General features: G+C 38.1%; 1 protein-coding gene across 7 annotated transcripts in view; it reads left to right on the forward strand.

The window, feature by feature from the left end:
• ADAMTS18 (ADAM metallopeptidase with thrombospondin type 1 motif 18) overlaps positions 1-21014 on the forward strand; it is a 94635-nt gene that overhangs the window by 66773 nt on the left and 6848 nt on the right. For all 7 annotated transcript variants that reach the window (XM_087940569.1, XM_026714165.2, XM_087940570.1 and 4 more), the window contains 6 exons: positions 3103-3244; positions 6004-6130; positions 11240-11444; positions 15873-16064; positions 17530-17742; positions 20459-20606. In XM_087940569.1, coding sequence (XP_087796695.1) covers positions 3103-3244; positions 6004-6130; positions 11240-11444; positions 15873-16064; positions 17530-17742; positions 20459-20606 — 1027 coding nt within the window. The remainder of the gene's footprint in view (positions 1-3102; positions 3245-6003; positions 6131-11239; positions 11445-15872; positions 16065-17529; positions 17743-20458; positions 20607-21014) is intronic.

Genomic DNA, 21014 nt, shown 5'->3' on the forward strand with positions numbered 1-21014 from the left:
TAATTTTCTATTTTTTAACTTCTGTGACTTGATTTTGCTCAGTTATATCCCTGTGCTCTGAACTTAAAGGGAAGCCCTTAAACAATAGAACCAGAAAATACATCAGAGCCCAAAGAAAAATAATTTCCTGATGCATTTGCTAGGCAAATTAAATGTTAGCTACTCCTACCAGGAGACCCCTGACAGAGGTTTCCTGCCACATTTTGAACCCTCTGCAAATTAAAGATATCTCAATGAGGAGTCTCCTACAAATCTAAATAGAAATAAACAATGTAAGGAAAAGAGCTTTTAGAGACAGGATGTAGTTCAGAATCATCTACAGCTGCTCATCAATGTTCTTGGCCATCATCCCTATTCTGAGTGTTCAGGAACAGCACAGGATCTCAGATCCTGAACTCTCTCCACCAAATACTTAAGTGTCTGGATTAAATTTTAATTGGTTAGGTTTCATTTAGATTGCAGTCTGGTATCTGACGGTGCCAATCAGGGAAATGGGCACTCTGGATGAAGATAAAAAGGGAAATCTAGTTGAACGCCATTCACATAAGATTTTGACCCAGCCCTGTACAATTCCTGTTGCTCCCAGCAGTCACACTAAAACATTAAATAACAGAATTTACCGAGTTGGAAGAGACATTGGAAATCTTCTAGACCAGGGATGTCCAACCTTGGCAACTTTAAGACTTGTGGACTTCAACTCCCAGCTTTGCTGGCTGAGGAATTCTGGGAGTTGAAGTCCACAAGTCTTAAAGTTTCCAAGGTTGGACACCCCTGGTCTAGACCAATTCAAACTTTGATGTTGAAGTGGTTTTCCAGGATTGCTGCCCTTCAGTATGCTACTATTTGAGTAATAGGAGTAAATCCGTGACAGAATCAAAAACCCCAGTCTTGGCTTTAAAAATAGATTATATTAAAGCCACTGAGATATCCAGGATGCTTCTAATAAAAAAATTAAGCACTATCTTATTGCATCAAATTATCTATAGCAATATCTATATCTGTCAATCTTTTTGTGATGCTTTGAGACAATGTGGGTTCCTGGTAACTGCTTGAACACGTCCCTGCAGTTCTTTTTGGCAAAATTTCAGAAGTGGTTTGCCATTGCCTCCTTCTCAGGGCTGAGAGAATGCGACTGGCTGAAGGTTTCCCTGTTGGCTTTACACCTAAAATGGGACTAGACTAGAGCTCATAGCCTCCAGGTTTCTAACCTTGTACCTTAATCTATACACCAAACTGCCTCTTCATATCTATATTTAATCTACATCTACATCTATCTTTATATCAACTAAATCTATATTCCACAGTCTTTGAAATGTTATTAATGATCAACCACTTTTGAATGTTTTGTAGTCTGTATTGTAACATAGGTTAGCCCCTTATGAGGGTGGATATGGAGGAAAAACATCCCTTTTTTTAAAAAAAGCCTCATATGTTATATTACATCTTCCTAATTTCTCAATTCTGGATCTTGCAATAAATCAGAAAGCCAAGCTATTAGTTTTTCTGAATGGACATACAATATACTGCTGGACTCGGTGGTGGATATCCATGTTGGAGTTCTCCCAGAATTCATGGACTGAAATAGAAACTGGCTAATAGAACTGGAAAACATATCATTCTTCCAATTTTTCTTTTTTTTCCTTTTCCCATCCCAAACCACACAATTTGTTGTACAAGTAGTCAATAGAAAACTACTCAGATGTTGTATGTTCAGTGTCTCTGGACAAGGACACCTCCCCACTTTTTTGGGAGTAACAATTGACTTTGTTTTAGATCATTTTCCCCACATGTGATCTCCACTTCCATATCTGACTGTCTTGACTTGAAAAATGTTAATTAATCTTGATTTTTGTTTTTCCCCTATGAAACTTTTCCTTATTAGTTCTCTTTTATTTTCTACATCCCTCCATAGATTTAGCCCAGTTGATATTGGCAGTGTACCATGTTTCTGTCAATTAAATCCATCTTCAAAACAAAGACATAATTGGAATTCACACTTTAACCTTGCACAGATTAATCAAATGGGGAGGCTTGAATATTAAAATACTGATAATATAGCTTTTATTTTTCTCAAGGAAGTAGCTAAATCCTACAGTTTTATAAAGCAATTAAAAAGAAAAATACAATGCAAATAAATTATGCTTACGTGTGAACCTTTACCTAAGATTTATTGGATTTTTTGTCAATTCATTCATGAATAATGCAAAGAAGATTTATGGATGTGAAAGAGATGAGAAAGATACTTGTCCCTAATTTAAAGTGATTGTGTTTAAAAATCTTCCATTGTTTGCATTTAAATTATAAATGATCAGAAATGTCTTTTGCAGAATCTTGTTGTTGTTGCTTTACATGGCTTTTTCTAAAAAAAAAAAAAATCTATTGCATCAATGCATATCATTAAACACTCTTAATGCATTAATTTCACACTTATTATCACCAAAATCTTAACCTGTATCCTTCAGTTCTTCTATATCATCTGAGATGGACAAGAGTGAATAAAAAGGGATTTCACTCTAAAGCAGGGATGCATAATGGCCCATATACTTAATGAAATTATAGTAACACGTCAAGACTGAGATCACAATTTTTATTGACAGGAAAATAGTTGTCTGCTGCAGCTCCCTGTAGGGTTTATTGCAGTAATCCAATCAGAAAGCAATAAAGACTGTTTACAAATGCCAGAGCCTCTCTCCATGAAAAGCCACAACTGAAAACGGGTAGACCCCTGCCTCCTATTAGTTGTCTAATATGTTCATAATTGACAGCTGTCTAATTACATGGTCATTATGAAAAAGACAGATGTGGGTAGTCCACAAAATGAGGAGGTTGTACTGCATTTATGAGCAGGAAGTGAGTGGGCAAAGCCAGGCAATAGGCTGTGTTTCCGTTCTTTTGTTTGTTTGTTTGTACCAAATTCCTAGGATGAAAATTCAGTAGGAACCCAACTGCAGGAGAAGAGGCAATGGGTGAAAGCTCATTAAAGAGAGATCCAAGCAGAATTAAGAAGAAATTTTGTATCAGTGGGAACAATTAATTGGTGGAATGAATTGCCTTCTGAAGTTATGGGTGCTCCATCATTTTTTCACCTCTTATGATAATTAGGTGCTGTTACAAGGGAAAAATCCTGGCATTTCGTGGAGGTATGCCTTATCTATGGTGAATAATGAGAATAAGATATTCACAAAAAGACACAGCTACTCATGGGTGATGGTGCAGTCAGATTGCTCAGCGACCTGTGGTGGGGGTGAGTATGTCAAATTTGCCCAAAATATGTCTTCTTTTTTCCCCTATTTATTTAGGATTGTCCAAAACTGCAGAATTTAACACTGAAATCCACTGAACTTACTGAATCCAATAATTACTGAATTATTGGCCCTCAATTCATTTCTTTCCAGTTAAATCCCCATTGGACACTGAGCAGTCAGATTGTGATCACATAACCACGGGGGACACTGCAATGGCTGCAAAAATGAGGACCGGTTCCCCTTGTTCAACACCATCATAACAGTCACTGAATATTGAGTAAGGGCCACCTCCTCCCTGTATGTCAGCGGTCTTCAAACTTGGCAAGTTTAAGACTTCTGGACTTCAACTCCCAGAATTCCTAAGCTAACATGACTGGAGGAGGAATTCTGGGAGTTGAAGTCCACAAGTCTTAAAGCTGTCAAGTTTGAAGACCCCTGCTGTATGTAGTTCAACTTTTTATACCGAGAGACAAAATTCTTAAAGTCTTTTACTAAGATACCTTCAAAATTTTCATTGATTGAGGCAGAAAATCTCTTACATTTTTTTCCCAGAGAATATGATTTTCCAAAAAGAGCTGAATGGAAGTATAGTAAGCATTTGTTACTCTTTTTGTTAGGAGCAGGTGTGTTGGTTGCCTCAGAAACCCCTACAGGTTTGAATGTGTTAGAGAAAGTATTTTTAGAGACCAAGGTTACATTTTATTGACAATTTAAACAACTATGCTAAAATACACACAAAGACTATCCAGGAAATTTGGAGTAGAAATGCTCCAAAGGTTATAAGGAACTCTAAATGCATTTATTATTATCATAAAACCAGCATTACATGTTTGTATTATTATCTTAAAACAAGGTTTACTTATTTATTGGAGTCTTTTGGAATTCTCAGAGGATATTTTAAAAAGGCTGATTGTTGTCAGTCTTTGATTTGAGATGCAGTCATCACACTGGACGTGTTTACTAGATTGATAGCAAACCCTCCTTCCCCTTCAGCATTCTCCCATCCATCTTTCAATCTCATCTTGCTGTGTTTTCATTCTTTCTTTCATTGCTTTGCTACTGTTAAATTTATTTCTTTTCTTTAGTTTTACTGTTATAAACCACCTAGAATAGCCCCACAGTGAGAGAGGAGGCAATTAAATTTAACAAATTAAAAATAATAATAAATTCTGAAGGTACATTACTATATATGCATTGGTAAAATCTTTTCAGTAGCTTCTTATTGATTGAAGATTCTGATTATTATGGGAAACAATTATTATGGGTTTTGGGAAGAAGTGAAATTTAAAGGTGCCAAAGCATTGCTTAATTGTTTGCTAATGATTTTGAGTTTTTCTATGTGAGAAGAATTGACCTGTTTTATATTCGGTATACTGTATACCAAAGTTTGATTAATTTTTATCACACCTCTCAACCTTTGAATAGTGTCTTTATTAGTATAAAGGAAATATTAGGCAATATCTTCTGTTGTGATCAAACTTCACTTTGTGATTTACAAACTGAGTTGTAGCAAGTCTTTTGTTGATGTATGTTTTCTTGTATTTCTACATACTTTTTATTTTTTTTATCTTATTTATAAAAGTTATAGGCCCCTTGACTTACCTCAAGGTAACCCTGGGTGGCTTACAACTTCTGTGTACTTTTTTTTACAGATCACTGTGTGTGATTTAGGTATTGCTGATTTGATGTGTTTTTATGGTTTGTTTTATTTACACACACACACACACACACAAAATAAATCAAAGCAGAGGAATTACATTTCTAGTTCCTAAAATTTGCTTCTTTTTTCCTTCCTGCCTCTTGGTCTTCTGTTTTTGAATTCCTCCTGACAAAGTTGATTTCCTCAGTCAGTTAACTCCCCTCCTGTTAGCTCATAAAATCAGGAGTTTCAAGAATGTCCATTGTTAGTAATATTAAAAACAGTTCCCTGTGAGAAAGCCCATAGCTGTTGGCATTGAGTTTACGGCCAAAGACCACATTAAAAAAAAAAAAAAACTTTCAGGGATTGCTCATATTGTCTTTAACTTGGCGATAGGCATTTTGTATCTTTGGCTCTGTCACTCTTTGTTCCCCATGTAACATTTATATTGCTTTCTTTCTTTTATTAAAAGATTATTTTAATGAAAAGGCAGGCATGCGTCAACACTTCCTCCTACTTGATTGGGAGAAGCACATTTACGGCTAAATATTGGATACAGTTATGAGGTCAGGTTGTGTTTCTCACAAAATGGTTATCATGTGGGGGCTTGCCTCTTCATAAAATTGATCCATGATGGGTATGGCCAATTACAACATATCCATTTACTAGAAGACAAGTTAATGAGATTGCTCCTCAGGGTTCCCTTTAGCCCTGTAGAATATTTGTGGCCACTCTAGCATACATTTATAATGTTTCTAAACAGGTAATCAAAAACCCACCATTTATATTTTTTAAGAATGCCTCTGAGGCCTCTTAGAAGCATTGTTGGAAGTACCAGTCCGGCTTTGGCTTTGCACCATGGGACCTGTGTTGGTATAACATTTTGACATTAGAATAACAAAAATAAAGAATTAGCAAGAGTTTTGCAAGCTTGAGAATGGGATTCATTAAGACAATGTTATCTACTGCTATTTAAATAATAAGATGGGCGGAAATAGGCATGAAGAATTAAACCAATGGTATCAGCATGTTAGATGTCTTTATATTTTTGTGAGAATTATTTAGTATCTTCTGTATTTCCTTTAAATGTTTTTTTTTTTTTAATAAAATTCCTTGCAGGGCATTTGATAGCCAAAGCTGTGTGTTTACAGGATCATCAAACCCGTGTAAATTCTTCATTTTGTGGCCCAAGGACAAAACCTTTAACAGAAACAATGATGTGCAATGCAAATCCTTGCCCAGCCTAGTAAGTATAGACTTTTGCTTTAACTGACAATCCCCAAATGTAACTAGAGTTTAAGGATGATTGTGGAGCAACTGTGAAGATTTAACTGTGCTGCTTGCATAGACAAGCAGTGGAGCAAAAAGCTTGAATTCTGACTCAGACAGTCCTAGATTGTCTCTGCACTGAAGTAACTGAAGGTACAATAGAATACAATACACAATACAATACAATAAAGTAAGATGTTGAGACTCTAGAAAGAATGAAGAGAAGAGCAACAAAGATGATAAATGGTCTGAAGTCTAAAACATATGATGAATGGTTGCAGGAACTGGGTGTCATGCCCCTGTCGGAGTCTGAATCTGAGGAGGAAGATGAACAGTTGATAGGGAGTGGGAGTGGGGCTCCATTGGCTTTGGAGGAAACTGAGGAAGGGCAAGGTCTGGCTGGGCAGAGCAGGAGAGAGGTAGAACAAGAGAGAGGGAGTTCAGAGGAATATTGGCCCACTCCATCCTAGGGCATGCAGGGAGGAACAGAGAGCAATGTGGGTTGCATGGCTTACGGGGGAGGAAAGGGCCCTGATTCCCTTCATTAGCCACACTTGGGAAGAGAGTTTAAAAGAGATGCAGCATCTTCTGGGAACAAATGTGAGTTTACCTTGTGTTGACTTTGGTTATCTGCGTTCCTGGCATCCTCCCAACCGTGTTGAATTACTGCCATTCTTTTATGTCTGGAATTCCTTCTCTTGTCCTGCTGAACTAATTACCTCATCTTGCCTTGATTGAACTTATAATTACAGTTTTTGTTGACCACGTTTTGGACTTGATTCCGGGAGAGTTTTTTTCCAGCCCAGAAGGGTAACCAGGACATTGGGGGCAAAGTTGGAGCTAATAAAGGGATTCCTACTGAGTATCTGATTGTGATGCCTTTGTGCCCTGGGTCATCACACTGAGTTTGTCCAGTCTAATGAAGAGAATGACTATGATAGCAGTCTTCCAATATCTGAGATACTGTCACAGAGAAGAGCGGGTTGACCTATTCTCTGAGGGCAGGACAATAGCAAGGGACTGATAAAATGTTCAGCTTGTGCAATAAACAGGTCCTAATCAGGATAAAATCAAGCCATATCTTATTCACAGTTGAAACTTTATATGCAAAGAACAAACTTTTTTTGAGGATTATATCTTTAGATAATGAGCATCTAGTGCTGATCAATTTCAGTGAATTTGGACAATTGCAGACCAGACTGAGAAAGCTCTGAATTCTTAAAGAGAATTCTTTTGTAGTTAAATGTGATTTTAGATAAATTACCAGAAAGATCTATGCTTCAAGATACCCAACAAAAAGAAACAAGGGAGCTACTCTGTTTTACTATTTGTAAATTCAGTACAGTACAGTTTTGCTATGAAGAAATGCTTTAGCTCAAGCTCTTAATGAGTAAAGTACTGTGAAGATTTGCCCAGCCCTATTTATCTGGAAATTATTTTGCACCTTCCACGATTGTTACTTGAGACTCTCCACTGATAGTGATTTTCTACTGCATACAAATTCCTAATCACAATGCTCCTTCCTGTCATCATGATCCACACTTAGATCCATATTGGACTTTTGAGTGACTTTCCAGGGGATGTCCTCCAAAACCAATCAGAAGAAAGCAAGGGTAGATGTAAAGAGTGGTGGAGATAGTTGTTAATACTTAACATTAATGTTAAACAAGTTAACCTGATGACTTCCAATTCTGAGGCACCAACTTAGGGCTCATTCAGGGGTGGGATGCTACCAGTTCTGCCCGGCTCTGTAGAACCAGTAGCTCTGAAGAGCAGCAGACACTGAATTGGTTCTGTGTTTGCTGCTCTTTGGCCCACCCGCCTGCCCGGACTCTTACCTGTCCTTTATTTCCTGCTTTTTCAATCTCAGCTGCTTTGCACGGCACAGCTGAGGTTGAAAAAGCAGGAAAAAAGTGGCTTTTCAAACGCTGTGCACCTCCATGCAGTGCTTTTCAGTTGTCTGGGCGGCATAGTTTAAGGTTTCTTACACGCGTGCACAGAGCAAAATGTAGTCACTAAACCAGTAGTAACACTGGTTGAATCCCACCTCTGAGCTCATTGGCATTCTTACGTTCTGCTCCCCTGTAATAAGGAGTCTGGTAGCTGACACGTAAGCACTTGTACACATACACACAAACACACACTGCAGGAGATGCAGAGGAAACTGTAAGAGAATCACAAAAAGGCAGAGATAAGGTTTAATTAGGGTAACGTATCATGTGATAGTTTTAGCAATGTTATTGCCTTGCTTTGAGCCATGCCATTGTCTGACAACTAATTTAAGATAATCTCTCTGGCCAAGGATTCTGTCTGGGTGTGACTAATCTTCTGCCAAAGGCTTATTTCTATACCCTGGGCTCTGCTTTCTCTCAGAAAGAAAAGCCTTCCATTAAGTTTCCTTCAGTCTTCCTTGTAGATGTTTGTGTTTGCCTTTTAATTGTGGCTGGAAGCTTCCAAAACATAGCATTTATTTTAATTGGTGAAAGAACCACACAAGTAGCTATCGTGGCATGCTTTGGCTATGGTGCTAAATACAAGCTGTACTTTCCAGCTGGTGTATGAATCTTAAATGTATCATTAGAAGATACTGTTTTCCAACTGTGATCCTTTGGTGACAAGGCTAGCTGTCCAGCTCTGTTGGCCACAGAAAAGGAAGCAGGTCAAAGAAAGGCTTTAGTTAGTTTTCTGTATCTTGTGCAGAGGTGGATTTATAAACTGTACAGATGCAGAGAGATAACTCAACAGGACGTCCATAACAAAGAACATTTATTGGTTCATCAGGTATCCTCATAACTCACGTTTGTGACAAAGTTCTTCTTTTATGACCAATCCTTTGTATATCTGCCTTGGAGTAAAAGATGGTTATCTCCTAACCCATCTTGTAGCGATAGAAAGAAGGTGCCATGAGTAAGAGAGTTCAGACAAAGAATGAGGAAAACTTCCCTCAACCCCTCGAGGGTCAAACTAGTGACCAATCAGGATTACAAATGTGGCCGCGTGACATGAATTACATTTCCCAGGATACCTTTAACTACATTTACCATGATGCATTCCCTTAAGGGGACAGCTCATAATTCCAAAGTAACTATCCAATTCCCATAGACTGGCTGGGACAGCACAGTTAGAACTAAATTATTTTACATCTTTTGAAATCCATGACCTATATCTACTGCATCTCTGCCATGTGCATTTCATAGTTTGATTTTCTTCCATGTAGTTAACACATCATGGAGCCAGGCTTCTTTCCCAGTTTCAAGGGTATAATACACCTGTAGGAGGGGAATGGTTGTAGGCCGTGCCTTGTAATAAAACTGAAGAAGTCCTTTAGGAGTGAGCAGTTCAGATGAAGTCTGGGAAGAGTTTTGCCAATGTAAGAAGGTTTTTAATTCTGAGGAATGTTAGGTTTGCCTGTATATTCAGTGTTAATAATGTAAGGATTCAATTTTAATTGGTTTAACTTTGTTTTGCCCTGAGATTAAAAAACGCTAACATTTTCAGCATCCAGGCAAAGTATGTTCAAATCAGAATCCTTAGGCTAATGTACAACAATCCATGTCACTGTCCAAATTATTTACCTTAGCAGCCGTAGGTGGAATCTCTAATAAGAATCAAAATTCATGCAAACCAGATAAAATGAGAGAGAAGACAGTGAAGTAAAATAATACAGATATGAATTTGAGTGGGATCTGTACAGCCCATTTTATGTAATTGCTTTATTATTTGTTCTCCTAATTTACTTTGTTCTCCACCCCATTCTCAACCCACTGAGTATTGTACAACAACTATAAAAAAATAAATACAAACCATTTACAATTGGAAGTAGTTTGAGTTCAAAACAGTTTGCATATCTTTAATTTTTACATCATATATCTAATATGATTCAAGTAAATGTTATCCTGAGAGCAAAATTCTAAAGCAATAGAGTTGAAGATCACAATGATCACATTTAAAATAAAAAAAAATCCAAGTAAAACTTCCATTCAATGACCTCCTTTTAATGGACTTTGAATGCAAGAGGCCAAATTTGCATTTAAAATTTACCCCCACAGAATAATGAAGTCCTTTGTTTCTGAAGTTTATCCAAACAATTAATGTTATTTACATCATTTCTGTAATGACTTAATTGATGTTTTCATCATTTGCACCAATTATCTTATCTGTGTAATGACATAATTGATGCTTTATCTAATTTTCATCAGATTATTTCATTTGATGCAAGTGGCATCAAATATATAAAAACATCAAGCATGTCGTTATGCTTCAATTACATGCATTCAGATTGAAGAGACATTTGGGTTTATTCAACATTTTTCTCCCAAAATGACTTGTTAATTAAAGTTATAGTGTTTTTTTTACTGTCTTTTCCTGTCCTGAAATATTTCTCTTTCTTTTTGAACATATAAAATAGAATATAAACTAAATAAATCTGTATGTAGGTGCTTTTATTTGGCTCCTTGATTGAATAACTTGTTAATTAAAACATAGCCCATGAATAATTTTAAATGAGTCTAAAGCAATCAGCGCTTAGTACCTTCATTATTCCTTCTTCAGCTGAAAAAAGGGGGCAAATAATTATTTCCCGAGTTGTGGCTTCACATCTTCCACAGGTCTTTAAAAAATTGCAAGAAAATGGACCAAGAGCCACAAATTCAACCTCTGCTTCAGAATCAGTACACATGTATTTCAACCAGACATCAAGGTAGTAGACAAGGACCAAAAAAAAAAACAGCAGTAGTGATAGAAATAGGTGTGCTAAGTGACAATAATTTCAGAAAGAAGCTATATGAGAATCTGGAGAAGTACCAGGCCCTGAAGGAAAAACTGAAGAGGATGTTGAAAATAAATGTCAAAGTGATCCCAGTGGTGGTAGGAGCAACTGAGGCTGTGACACCTAATCTGGGCAAGTGGTTCCAATAGATTCCAAGAATATTAGAGACAGAAGAGCACAGTGTTAGGAATAGCTGAGATTCTGCACAGGACACTCAAATTCCCAGGCCTCTGGTAGAGGACCTGCAATTGAGGAAGACTTATACTACTAATAGGAACCACAAGGGGATATGCCATATATGTCTATGTATTTTTTCAGTTGGTCAGTAGGTGAATGGAGCATTTGCAGCCAGTCCTGCGGTGGGGGACAGCAAAGCCGTCATATCCAGTGTGTCCAGAAAAAGGCTTTCCATAAGGAAGAGGTTGTGGCTCATGCCGTCTGCCCAGTTACCACTCCAGCACAAATACAGGCATGTAATAACCAGGACTGTCCACCGGAATGGAATCCTGGGCCTTGGTCACAGGTAATTTTTTTTTTTTTAAAGTTGCCACAATCTTCTATTGAGATGGGAGCCTAAAAAAAAATGGTTGGAAGCCAACCAGCATATAATCTAGGAAGAATGGACTGTCTATTTTTGATTATGAACATCATCCTATATGTGTCCTCCATTTGTCCCAAAGGGTGTTTCTTCAAGAGGCAACTGAACTTTCTGGTTTTTCTTTGAAGATGTTTCACTTCTCATCCAATTCTTGGATGAGAAACGAAACATATTCAAAGAAAATCCAGTTGCCTTTTGAAAAAGCACCTTTGGGACAACCGTGATCTGGATGACTGAAAATCTCCATAGTGTGAACCAGAGGTGGTATTCAGCCAGTTCTGACCTGTTCTGGAGAACTGGTAGCAGAAATTTTGAGTAGTTCAGAAAACCAGTATACCACTTCTGGTTGGCTCTGTCCTCATTTATTCGCTGTCTCTTGAATCCCAGCTGATCGGCTGGGTCTGCTTTGGTTGCCCTGCACAGAAGAATGGAGCTGGAAAGCAGATTAGTGGGGTGGGGAGGGAATGGAGATTTTACAATATCTTTCCCCTGCCATGCCCACCAAGCCACCCTCACCAAGCCACGCCCACAGAACCGGTAATAAAAAAAATTGAATACACACTGGTGTGCACCATTTATTATCCTTGTTTTGGACAGAAATGTTTATTTTAATTGTGAACATACAGTCTGGCTATTTATATAAATTTACATTTATTTACATTTCAAAAATTCCTCAGCTCTCAATATATTCATATTAGAGAAATGTACCTGTGTGTGTGTGTACTTTGGAATTTGAGGAGTTGAAGTTCAGGTACCTGGAGAGCAGCCATATTAGTAAACTATACAATGAATATAAGACCACACTAATGTAAGACCACACCTAGAATCCTGCATCCACTTTTGGTGACCACATTATAAAAAAAGATGTTGAGACACTAGAAAAAGTGCAGAGAAGAGCAACCAGGATCATTACAGGACTGGAGGCTAAAACATATGAAGAACAGTTGCAGAAACTGGGTATGGCTAGTCTAGCGAAGAAAAGGACCAGGGGAGACATGATAGCAGTCTTCCAATATTTGAGGGGCTGCCATAGAGAGGAGGAAGGGGTCAAGCTATTCTCTAAAGCACCTGAAGGCCAAACAAGGAACAATGGATGGAAACCGAACAAGGAGAGATTTAACTTGGAAATAAGGAGAAACTTTCTGACAGTGAGAATTATCAACCAACGGAACAGCTTGCCCTTGGAAGTTGTAGGAGCAGCATTATTTGAGACTTTCAAGAAGAGATTGGACTGCCATGCATCAGAAATGGTGTAGGGACTTCCACTTGGGCAGAGCTAGATGATCTACAAGGTCCCTTCCAACTCTGATTATCTGATATCTGGATGGTTACAGGAACTAGCTTTGTCTCGTGTTATGAAGAGAAATAATAGAGATGACATGATAGCAGTCTTGAAGTATTTTAGGGACTGTCATAAGGAAAAAGGGGTCAATCTATTGTCCAAAGCACTGGAGGGCTGAATAAGAAATAACACGAAAAAGCATTAAAAAGAAATCCAACCTAGAACTAAAGAGAGAATTCCTGACTGTGAGAACAATTCACCATTGGAATGGATTGCTTCCAGAAATGGTGGGTGTTCCATCATTGGAGGTTTTCAATGGACAAACACTTGTCTGGAATGGCATAGTTTTTTCTGTTTGAGGAGAGAGTAGATTAGAAGACTTCCAAGGTCCCTTCCAACTCTGTTATTCTATGACGTATAATAAAGCTTTTGTACTCCATGGAAAGGCACTTCTGATCTCTAAACACATGGCGATCAGTGAATGGATGTAGAAATCATTTTGATATTGGGAACAGAATCAGTTCATACAATTTTTAATGTGTTCAGAGTATCTCAAACAAAATTTATGAAAACACGCGAATCTCATTTTTCAAGGTAAGTTAGTAGGTTTGTTTTCTGATATTTGGCAATTTGTAGTCCATCCATAAAATAGTATGGTAAATTATCCACAACCTAGTAAATTAAGGCAGAATTAAAAAGATAAAATAAATCTCAACAACCACATATATGTACAAAGAAATAAACTAATTGTATCCCATCATACTTCAAAGAGTTTCGAAATTGGCTCAGGTTTTTTTAAATAATAGAAAGTTAACAATGTGAGGCTTGAGGGAAATCTGTGGTCAGGCTATTCCAGGTGCACAAAAGGGCAACAAAATTGGTGAACCTCTATCTCCCTTAATTTGTGGAAACGAGAAACCACTAGCAGATTCTCCTGAGATACATATGTTGGGTGGGTCAAAATTAGATCAGAATACTTCAATGCCAAACCAATAGTGATTTAAAGAGTAAAACCAGCAGTCGGAATTGTATTGGTCTACAGAAAGCCATGGAAGGCCTGAAGCATGTGGTCATATTGTCCTGTAGTTCCACCTAGTTTTCAACTAAGGTTGTGGCACTTTGTAGTTCCAGATGATCTTCATAGGTAGCTCCATACAGAGCTCATTGCAGCAGTCCAGAAAAAAAAAATGGTGATAAGAGCTTGTGCTACCTTCACAATTCCTCCAGGTAGTGGAATGGGAGAACTTGGTTCAGCCAACTCACCATAGCCAACTCACCATGGGACAACTCTCTGTGGGAAAATCCAACAGTTCAATTTAAGTATTTACAATGATTTATTTTTTAAAAAAATTGTCATATGCATTTCATTTTGCCCGTGGCAAGTTGGCTATGACAAGTTGCCCCACAGTGAGTTGGATGCAGCAAGTTGGCCATACTGAGTTGTCCTAGACCCCCAGGTAGGGCAACAAATGACACATAGCTGGGCAAAATTAAACTTTCCATAGCAGAGTACTAAGAAGAAATTAAAAAAAAAACTGAATAAGCTAGAGACAGCTATTATTAATTACTTCACTAAGCACGTGCAAATTCATTTTTCCAAAGTAGGCATTAAATGTTCAGTGATGATCAACAACATCCAGCAAAATGAAGGATGCCCCCCGCATTTAGATAATGTGTCATTTCAAGCAACCTAATATCATAATATAGTAAAAAAAAAAAACCCTGCGCTTAAAAGCAGAGTTGGTAGCATAGGGCCTCAGGCAAATTCCAATATGTATACACACACCCCTTTTCTGAAAGATATGAAATGTCTAGCAGCCTTTTCACTGGAGTGAAACAAAGTCTTGCTGTTTTGTACACTTGCCAAGACAGACGTATCCCAGATTTCATTTAAGTGAATATGCTATTGCAAAAAAAAAAAAAAAATCTTTCAGCCTCTTCTGAAAAAAAAAAAAAAGAGAGAGGGGGAGCCCCAGCTATGAAAGCTCCCTCCCCCATCAAATTCTTTCTCTTAATGAGCATTCTTTAAGATGGGAGAGTATTATCTTACTTTTCTGAAACACACTGCTTCATCTATCATTAGCCCGAGTTATAAGCTAGAAGTGACTAGCAAAAAAAGGACGTTTGGTGTTTGGGATACAGTAGAGATTGCAGGATGAAGATGAAATGGCTTTTGCTTTTTTTTTTGCAAAATGCAATCAAAAAGTCAGCTTTTGGAGGGCTTATGGATAAATTGGAGAGCTATCGGTGGCTCTAACTGGTAGCTAATTCCTGCCGAATACTCACAGAATCTGTCTTAATTGCTGGAGTATATTGAGTGGGGTGAAAATGGTCAACAGAAATGTTTCAGAAATGATGACTACCTAAGGTTCCCCTCGCACATAGGCACTAGTCATTTCCGGCTCTAGGGGGTGGTGCTCATTTCCGTTACAAAGCTGAAGAGCCAGCGCTGTCCGAAGACATCTCCGTGGCCATGTGGCTGGCATGACTAAACACCGAAGGTGCACAGAATGCTGTCACCTTCCCACCAAAGTGGTCCCTATTTTTCTACTTGCATTTTTGCATGCTTTGAACTGCTAGGTTGGCAGAAGTTGGGACAAGTAATGGGAGGTCACTCCATTACGCACCACTAGGGATTCGAACCGCCAAACTGCCGACCTTTCTGATCAACAAGCTCAGCATCTTAGCCACTGAGCTATCACATCCCCATAGAATATATATAACTACCTAAGAATATATAATTTGATCTGGTCTCATAAATAGCTAAATATATAATCTGAGCATAGCTTTAAGTTCCATGATGAAGTTAAGGGATCCTGGTTTAAGGCATTGTAAACTATTACAGTTGTTGAAGAAACAGAAAAGCAGGATGGAAATAAAATAAATAAATAGCTGCTCTGGAAATCTTCCTGGGAACTTGATATGTTGGATTTTTCCTGGAGGAAAAATGGATAGTTATATATGCAGTATATAACTAAGAATGGGATGAAATGTGTCTTAGTGTCTTATGACAGTAGAACAGGCTCAGTTTTAAGGTTACTAACATCAGACTTTCTCCCAATCCCATACAGTGTTCCAAAACCTGTGGACGAGGCATAATGAAACGTGATGTTTCCTGCAAAAGTGTAGGAACATCCATCTTAAAAATCGTGCCAGAGAGTTTGTGCAACAGCGGAACCAAGCCAGAAGTGCAACAGACCTGCGTGTTGGGACGATGCCCTAAAAATGAGCGTCTTCAATGGGTGATCTCTGCTTGGAGTGAGGTAAAGCAACGATGCTTATTTGAGTCATGTAATGAGGCCTGTCTATAAAAGACAACACGAAAAATATACAAAAACACGTAATCTATTGTTAAAGATGTCCCACCCACCTTTTTAAAAATAGATTTAAGGATCTTGGAACTTTGCTGGATCTAACACAAGACATGGTCCATTATAAATATTACAGTCAAGAAAAGCCTCAGGGTTTACTTTCCTATTTCTCGTTATTTTTCACTAAGAAGCTTCTTACAGTTTAATAGATAAAGGCTAACAGAAGCAGCACTCTAACAAAGACTTGCAACATTAAATTTAGGGGAATAAAGAGCTGAAGCACTTGAACGCCAAAAATGCAAAAATCAACTTGCTATCATCATCAGTAAAGACATTAAGTAGGATGTGTTAGAATGAGCAAGGGTCTTCAAACTTGGCAATTTTAAGACTTGTGGACTTCAACTCCCAGAATTCCTGAGCTAACATGACTGGAGGAGGAATTCTGGGAGTTGAAGTCCACAAGTCTTAAACCTGTCAAGTTTGAAGACTCCTGTATTAGAGAGACATTTGGGATAGTGATTAAAAGTACTGGGCTAGTAAGTTCTAGTCCTGCCATGGGTCACCTGGATAGCTTTGGGCCAGTGATACTGCCTCAGTCCTAGAAAGAAGGCTATGAGAAACCACTTCTGAAAATTTCACCTGCAGGGGCAAAATGCCCTCCAGGGACTTGTCCAGTAAATTGCCAGAAGATAAGACTGACCCAAAGGCACACATGAGCATCTTCTCCAAGCTTTTAAGGCTAATCTACAGAAGTATCTAAACATAGCATTATTTTGAGGGAAAGAAGAGGGGGAAAAAAACCCCAAGTATTGGTCGAAGAAGTCATGATTACTGCTTGTGTCTGCAAAACTGTTAGAGGTGTGATAGTGGTTGATTTAATAAATGGGAGCTTGCCGTGTGAATGGAGTTTGTGTAGACAAAATGGATCTGATTGGATCAATAGAATGATCTGATGTGAGGTATTTGAAAATATCCAGTGGTCTTAATCACATACCTTTGGAATCAGACACATGCACCATCGTCCCTGTCTTAATGTTCCATTTTATTCATATCTATCTCATGTATTAATACTCATGTTTATCAAATACATGCCTGACTAAATAAATAAATACATAAATAAATGCACCATTGGGCAGCTGAAGAGCCATTATGGGCTTTATTTAACATGTCAAGAGCCACATTCCAAAAATTGATGAGGCCAGAACCCAAAGTCAGTCTGATAGGCAGGTATTATAAGGATAAAATAGATCATCCGAGCTTCTGAAAGGCTTAAAATACTCACATTCCCATTTATCTCCAAAAGCACAAAAAGTCCAATTTTGGAAGGATATGGAGTCTGCAGTTTATCTGGTGGTGGGGCTGTATGTTTTGTAAACCAGCTTTAAATGAACCTCTGTACCTCTTTTATTGTCCCCAGTGTTCCTCTACCTGTGGGCTGGGCATTAGGAGGCGAGAAATGCAATGCATTGAGAAAAGTATTGGTGGCAAATTGATCACTTTCCCATTGCGTCGCTGTCGAAATCTTAAGAAGCCAAGCATTGATTTGGAAGAAGTATGCCACCAAGGACCATGTCCTATGCATCCTCTGTACAATAGGATATCAGGGTGGTATTCTTCACCTTGGCAGCAGGTAAGGATGTTCCGGTGCAGACTAAGAGGCTATGCATATGCAAGCCCTTGAACTTACTGGGGAATGAAGAGTTCAATGTGCAAGGGCCAACATAAAGGCACCTATAATTATGTCAACTTCTTTATTGCAAATTTTGGGTTGTATGAATATTTGGAAAAAGGAACCTGTGAGTGCTTTCCCATCCAGGAAGGGAGTAATAATTAGAAGCAATAAACATAAGATGATACATAGCAATCAACTAAATGTCCATTTGGATCAATCTTGTCTTTCCTACAACCACCATAGGATGCCTCCAGGAGAAGACCCTTTTCACCATTTTTAACTTCTATCTAATGGTAATAAAATCAGGGCGATTTCATGATGTCTTGCTTTATGACCATCACAATTTATGACCATGGCGGGCATGCTCCATTGCTATTGTAATTTGTCGATTACCTGTAATTAAACTAGTGGATCTAAGTCAGTTGTTGCAGATGAAAATTGTCCCTGGGTTCACCAAATCCCTGCAGCTGTAACCCTGTGCATTGTGTGCTTTTCCCCCCCTCAACTCATTCTTCAAAGACTTGCACTGTACTTGAACCATTTAAAGTTTTCAGGCACAATCCATGAGTTCAAGGACCAACAAAGGCTGTTTGGGTTTCTCTAGCTACTGTGATGTCTGGATTAGTGTGTGCCTTGCAAACACATTTCTGTGTTTTGGAAATTATTTCATTGCATGGGTCATCTGTCTCTTAAGATCCATTTGACAGACCATAAAGGATGCTCAGGTTTAATAATCTGATGGAAATGATTGTATTTGTCTTGTAGACATAGCCTTGGTAGACAAATTCACACACATCACCAGTGCTTCAGGGAATTTCTTCTAGGTAGACTTGTAATAACTCATTATTTGTTCCTGCATAGAATAGCAGAGCAAGTTCCTCACATTTCCTAACTGCCCATGGCAATATAAATTCCAACAAAGAAGCAAAGAAAAAAATAATTTAAAGTGTGCTTATCTCTCAGCACTTCTCTGCAAGTTCAGCCTAGTTGATAGGTTTTCAGATTTGTCAGTGAGCAAAAACAGATGAGACGTTTTGGGACAGCAGACAGTTTGCCCACAAAAGGTTATTCTCTGCTATCAAATGACTCCAGATGAAAGAAATTTAAAAATGTTAAAAGGCCACTTATTGTACTTCTGTATATTTGGAAGTTCTGATGTCAAAAGAGAAGATAATATTGAACAAAACTCTAGTGTTTGAGGGGCTCTCATGTAGAAGAAGAGGTCAACCTATTCTACAAAGCACTTGAGGGGCAGGCAAGAAGTAATGGCATGGAAGATCATGAAAGAGAGCTGTAACCTAGAATTAAGGAGAAATCAATGAGAACAATTAATCAATGGAATGGCTCAGCTCCAGAAGTTGGGCTGCTCCATCTCTGGAGGATTTAAAGAAGAGACTGGATAGCCATTTGTCTGGAATGATATAGGATCTCCTGCATGAGCAGGTGGTTGAAATAGGAGATCCCCAAGGTCCCTTGCAACCTTATTATGAACCCTATTCTATGTTCTGTGTTCCAGATCAAGTGATGTTCCAGTGAGAGCAAGTGTAATATAGTGTTGGATTTGGTTCATTAAAATCAAGATTGGAGTCTCTACTTAACTAGAAACTAAGCTAACTAGTTAACTAGGGAGAAAATTTGAGCCAGTCAATCTCAGTTGTAATAATTAAGACCTTAGAGAAAAAAAAAATTGGCACTAATGCCAAAGTATATCTTACTAAATAACTTCAGATGTTCATTGAAAAATATCAATTGTAGAGCACAATGTCTACAACCTAAAACAAACATAATGAACTAGAATTAACTTAAATATGAACTGAAATCACTGACTATAAATAGATATAAGAATGGAGAGTAATTTCTATGGCAACTATTTGTTTTTTAAAAAATAAATATTGAAATGATCTTGGGTTCGGCCAAAATACTTTTTGATAGTTTTGGAGATGGTCGTAATCTCTATAAAGAGAGCATTAAAAAGAAAAGATGTTATTAAGGTGTTAATTGTATATAAATTGTAGCTTTCCTTGGAGAAAGTCAAAATGACTTAAATGGATCTCTTTCACTTTATTTTCATAACAGTCACTCTTTGGAGTTTATGAGCATGGAAAAACTAAATGGCTCAAATTCATCATGTGAACTCATCAGCTGTATAGAGAACTTTAAATTGTATTTGCTTAGATCCAAGTCAAATTTGCAACCTTATGCATAAAGATTACAGGTAGTCTTCAATTTACAAGCATTTGTTCCGTGACCATTTGAAGTTGCAATGGTACTGAGCCAAGTGACCTATGAATGTTTTCACACTTGTGAGAGTTGCAGAATCCCTCATGGTCACATGATCAAAATTCAGGCACTTGGCAACTGGCATGTATTTATGACAATCACACTATCCCAGGGTTCACTCCTTGTAATCTCCCCAGGTGGCTTTTGACCAGCAGAGTCAATGGGGGAAGCCAGATTTGCTTTAACAATTGCATGGTTAATTTAACAATTGCAGAAATTCGCTCAATAACTGTGGCAAAAAAAAAAAGTCATAAAGGGAGGCTGGACTCACTTAACAATGTCCTTGCTTAGCAATTGGACATGTTGGACTCCATTGTGCTCACAAGTCGAGGACTGCCTGAAAATGGAGAAAGTGCGAAGGTTTTAATTTCTTACTCCTGCATTCCACGTACAGTGCACAGTGACATGCGGTGGAGGAGTACAAACACGGAGTGTGCAGTGTCTCCTTCAAGGCCAGCCAGCTACTGGGTGTCTGCTTCATCAGAAGCCTGCAATGTCACGAGCCTGCAATACTAATTTCTGCCTTGCTCCCGAGAAGAAAGGTAAAAATGGTTTTACAAAATCTAAAACACTGATGGGGTTTTCAACAATTGGACCAGTTAAAGACCTAACCTACTGTCAAACTATTTACAAAGTCTGTACTACTATTACTGTTAATCTTCTCATCACTCCTGATCACCCCTCCCCTCCCACTTGTGACTACATGACTTAACTTTGTCGCTTGTATCCTTACAATTTTTATTGACAGTTTCCTAGTATGATTTGATTGCTTATTGCACCTATGACTATCATTAATGATTATCATTATCGTGATGTACCTTATGATTCTTGACTCTTGATGAATGTATCTTTGCTTTTTATGTACATTGAGAGCATTCGCACCAAGTCCAATCATACTTGGCCAACAAAGAATTCTATTCTATTCTGCATTTCCATAACTTGCAAAGCTT

This window comes from Pseudonaja textilis, chromosome 11, assembly GCF_049901715.1.
Source record: "Pseudonaja textilis isolate UNSWEBS1 chromosome 11, rPseTex1.2, whole genome shotgun sequence".
In the NCBI taxonomy this organism is placed as follows: domain Eukaryota; kingdom Metazoa; phylum Chordata; class Lepidosauria; order Squamata; family Elapidae; genus Pseudonaja; species Pseudonaja textilis.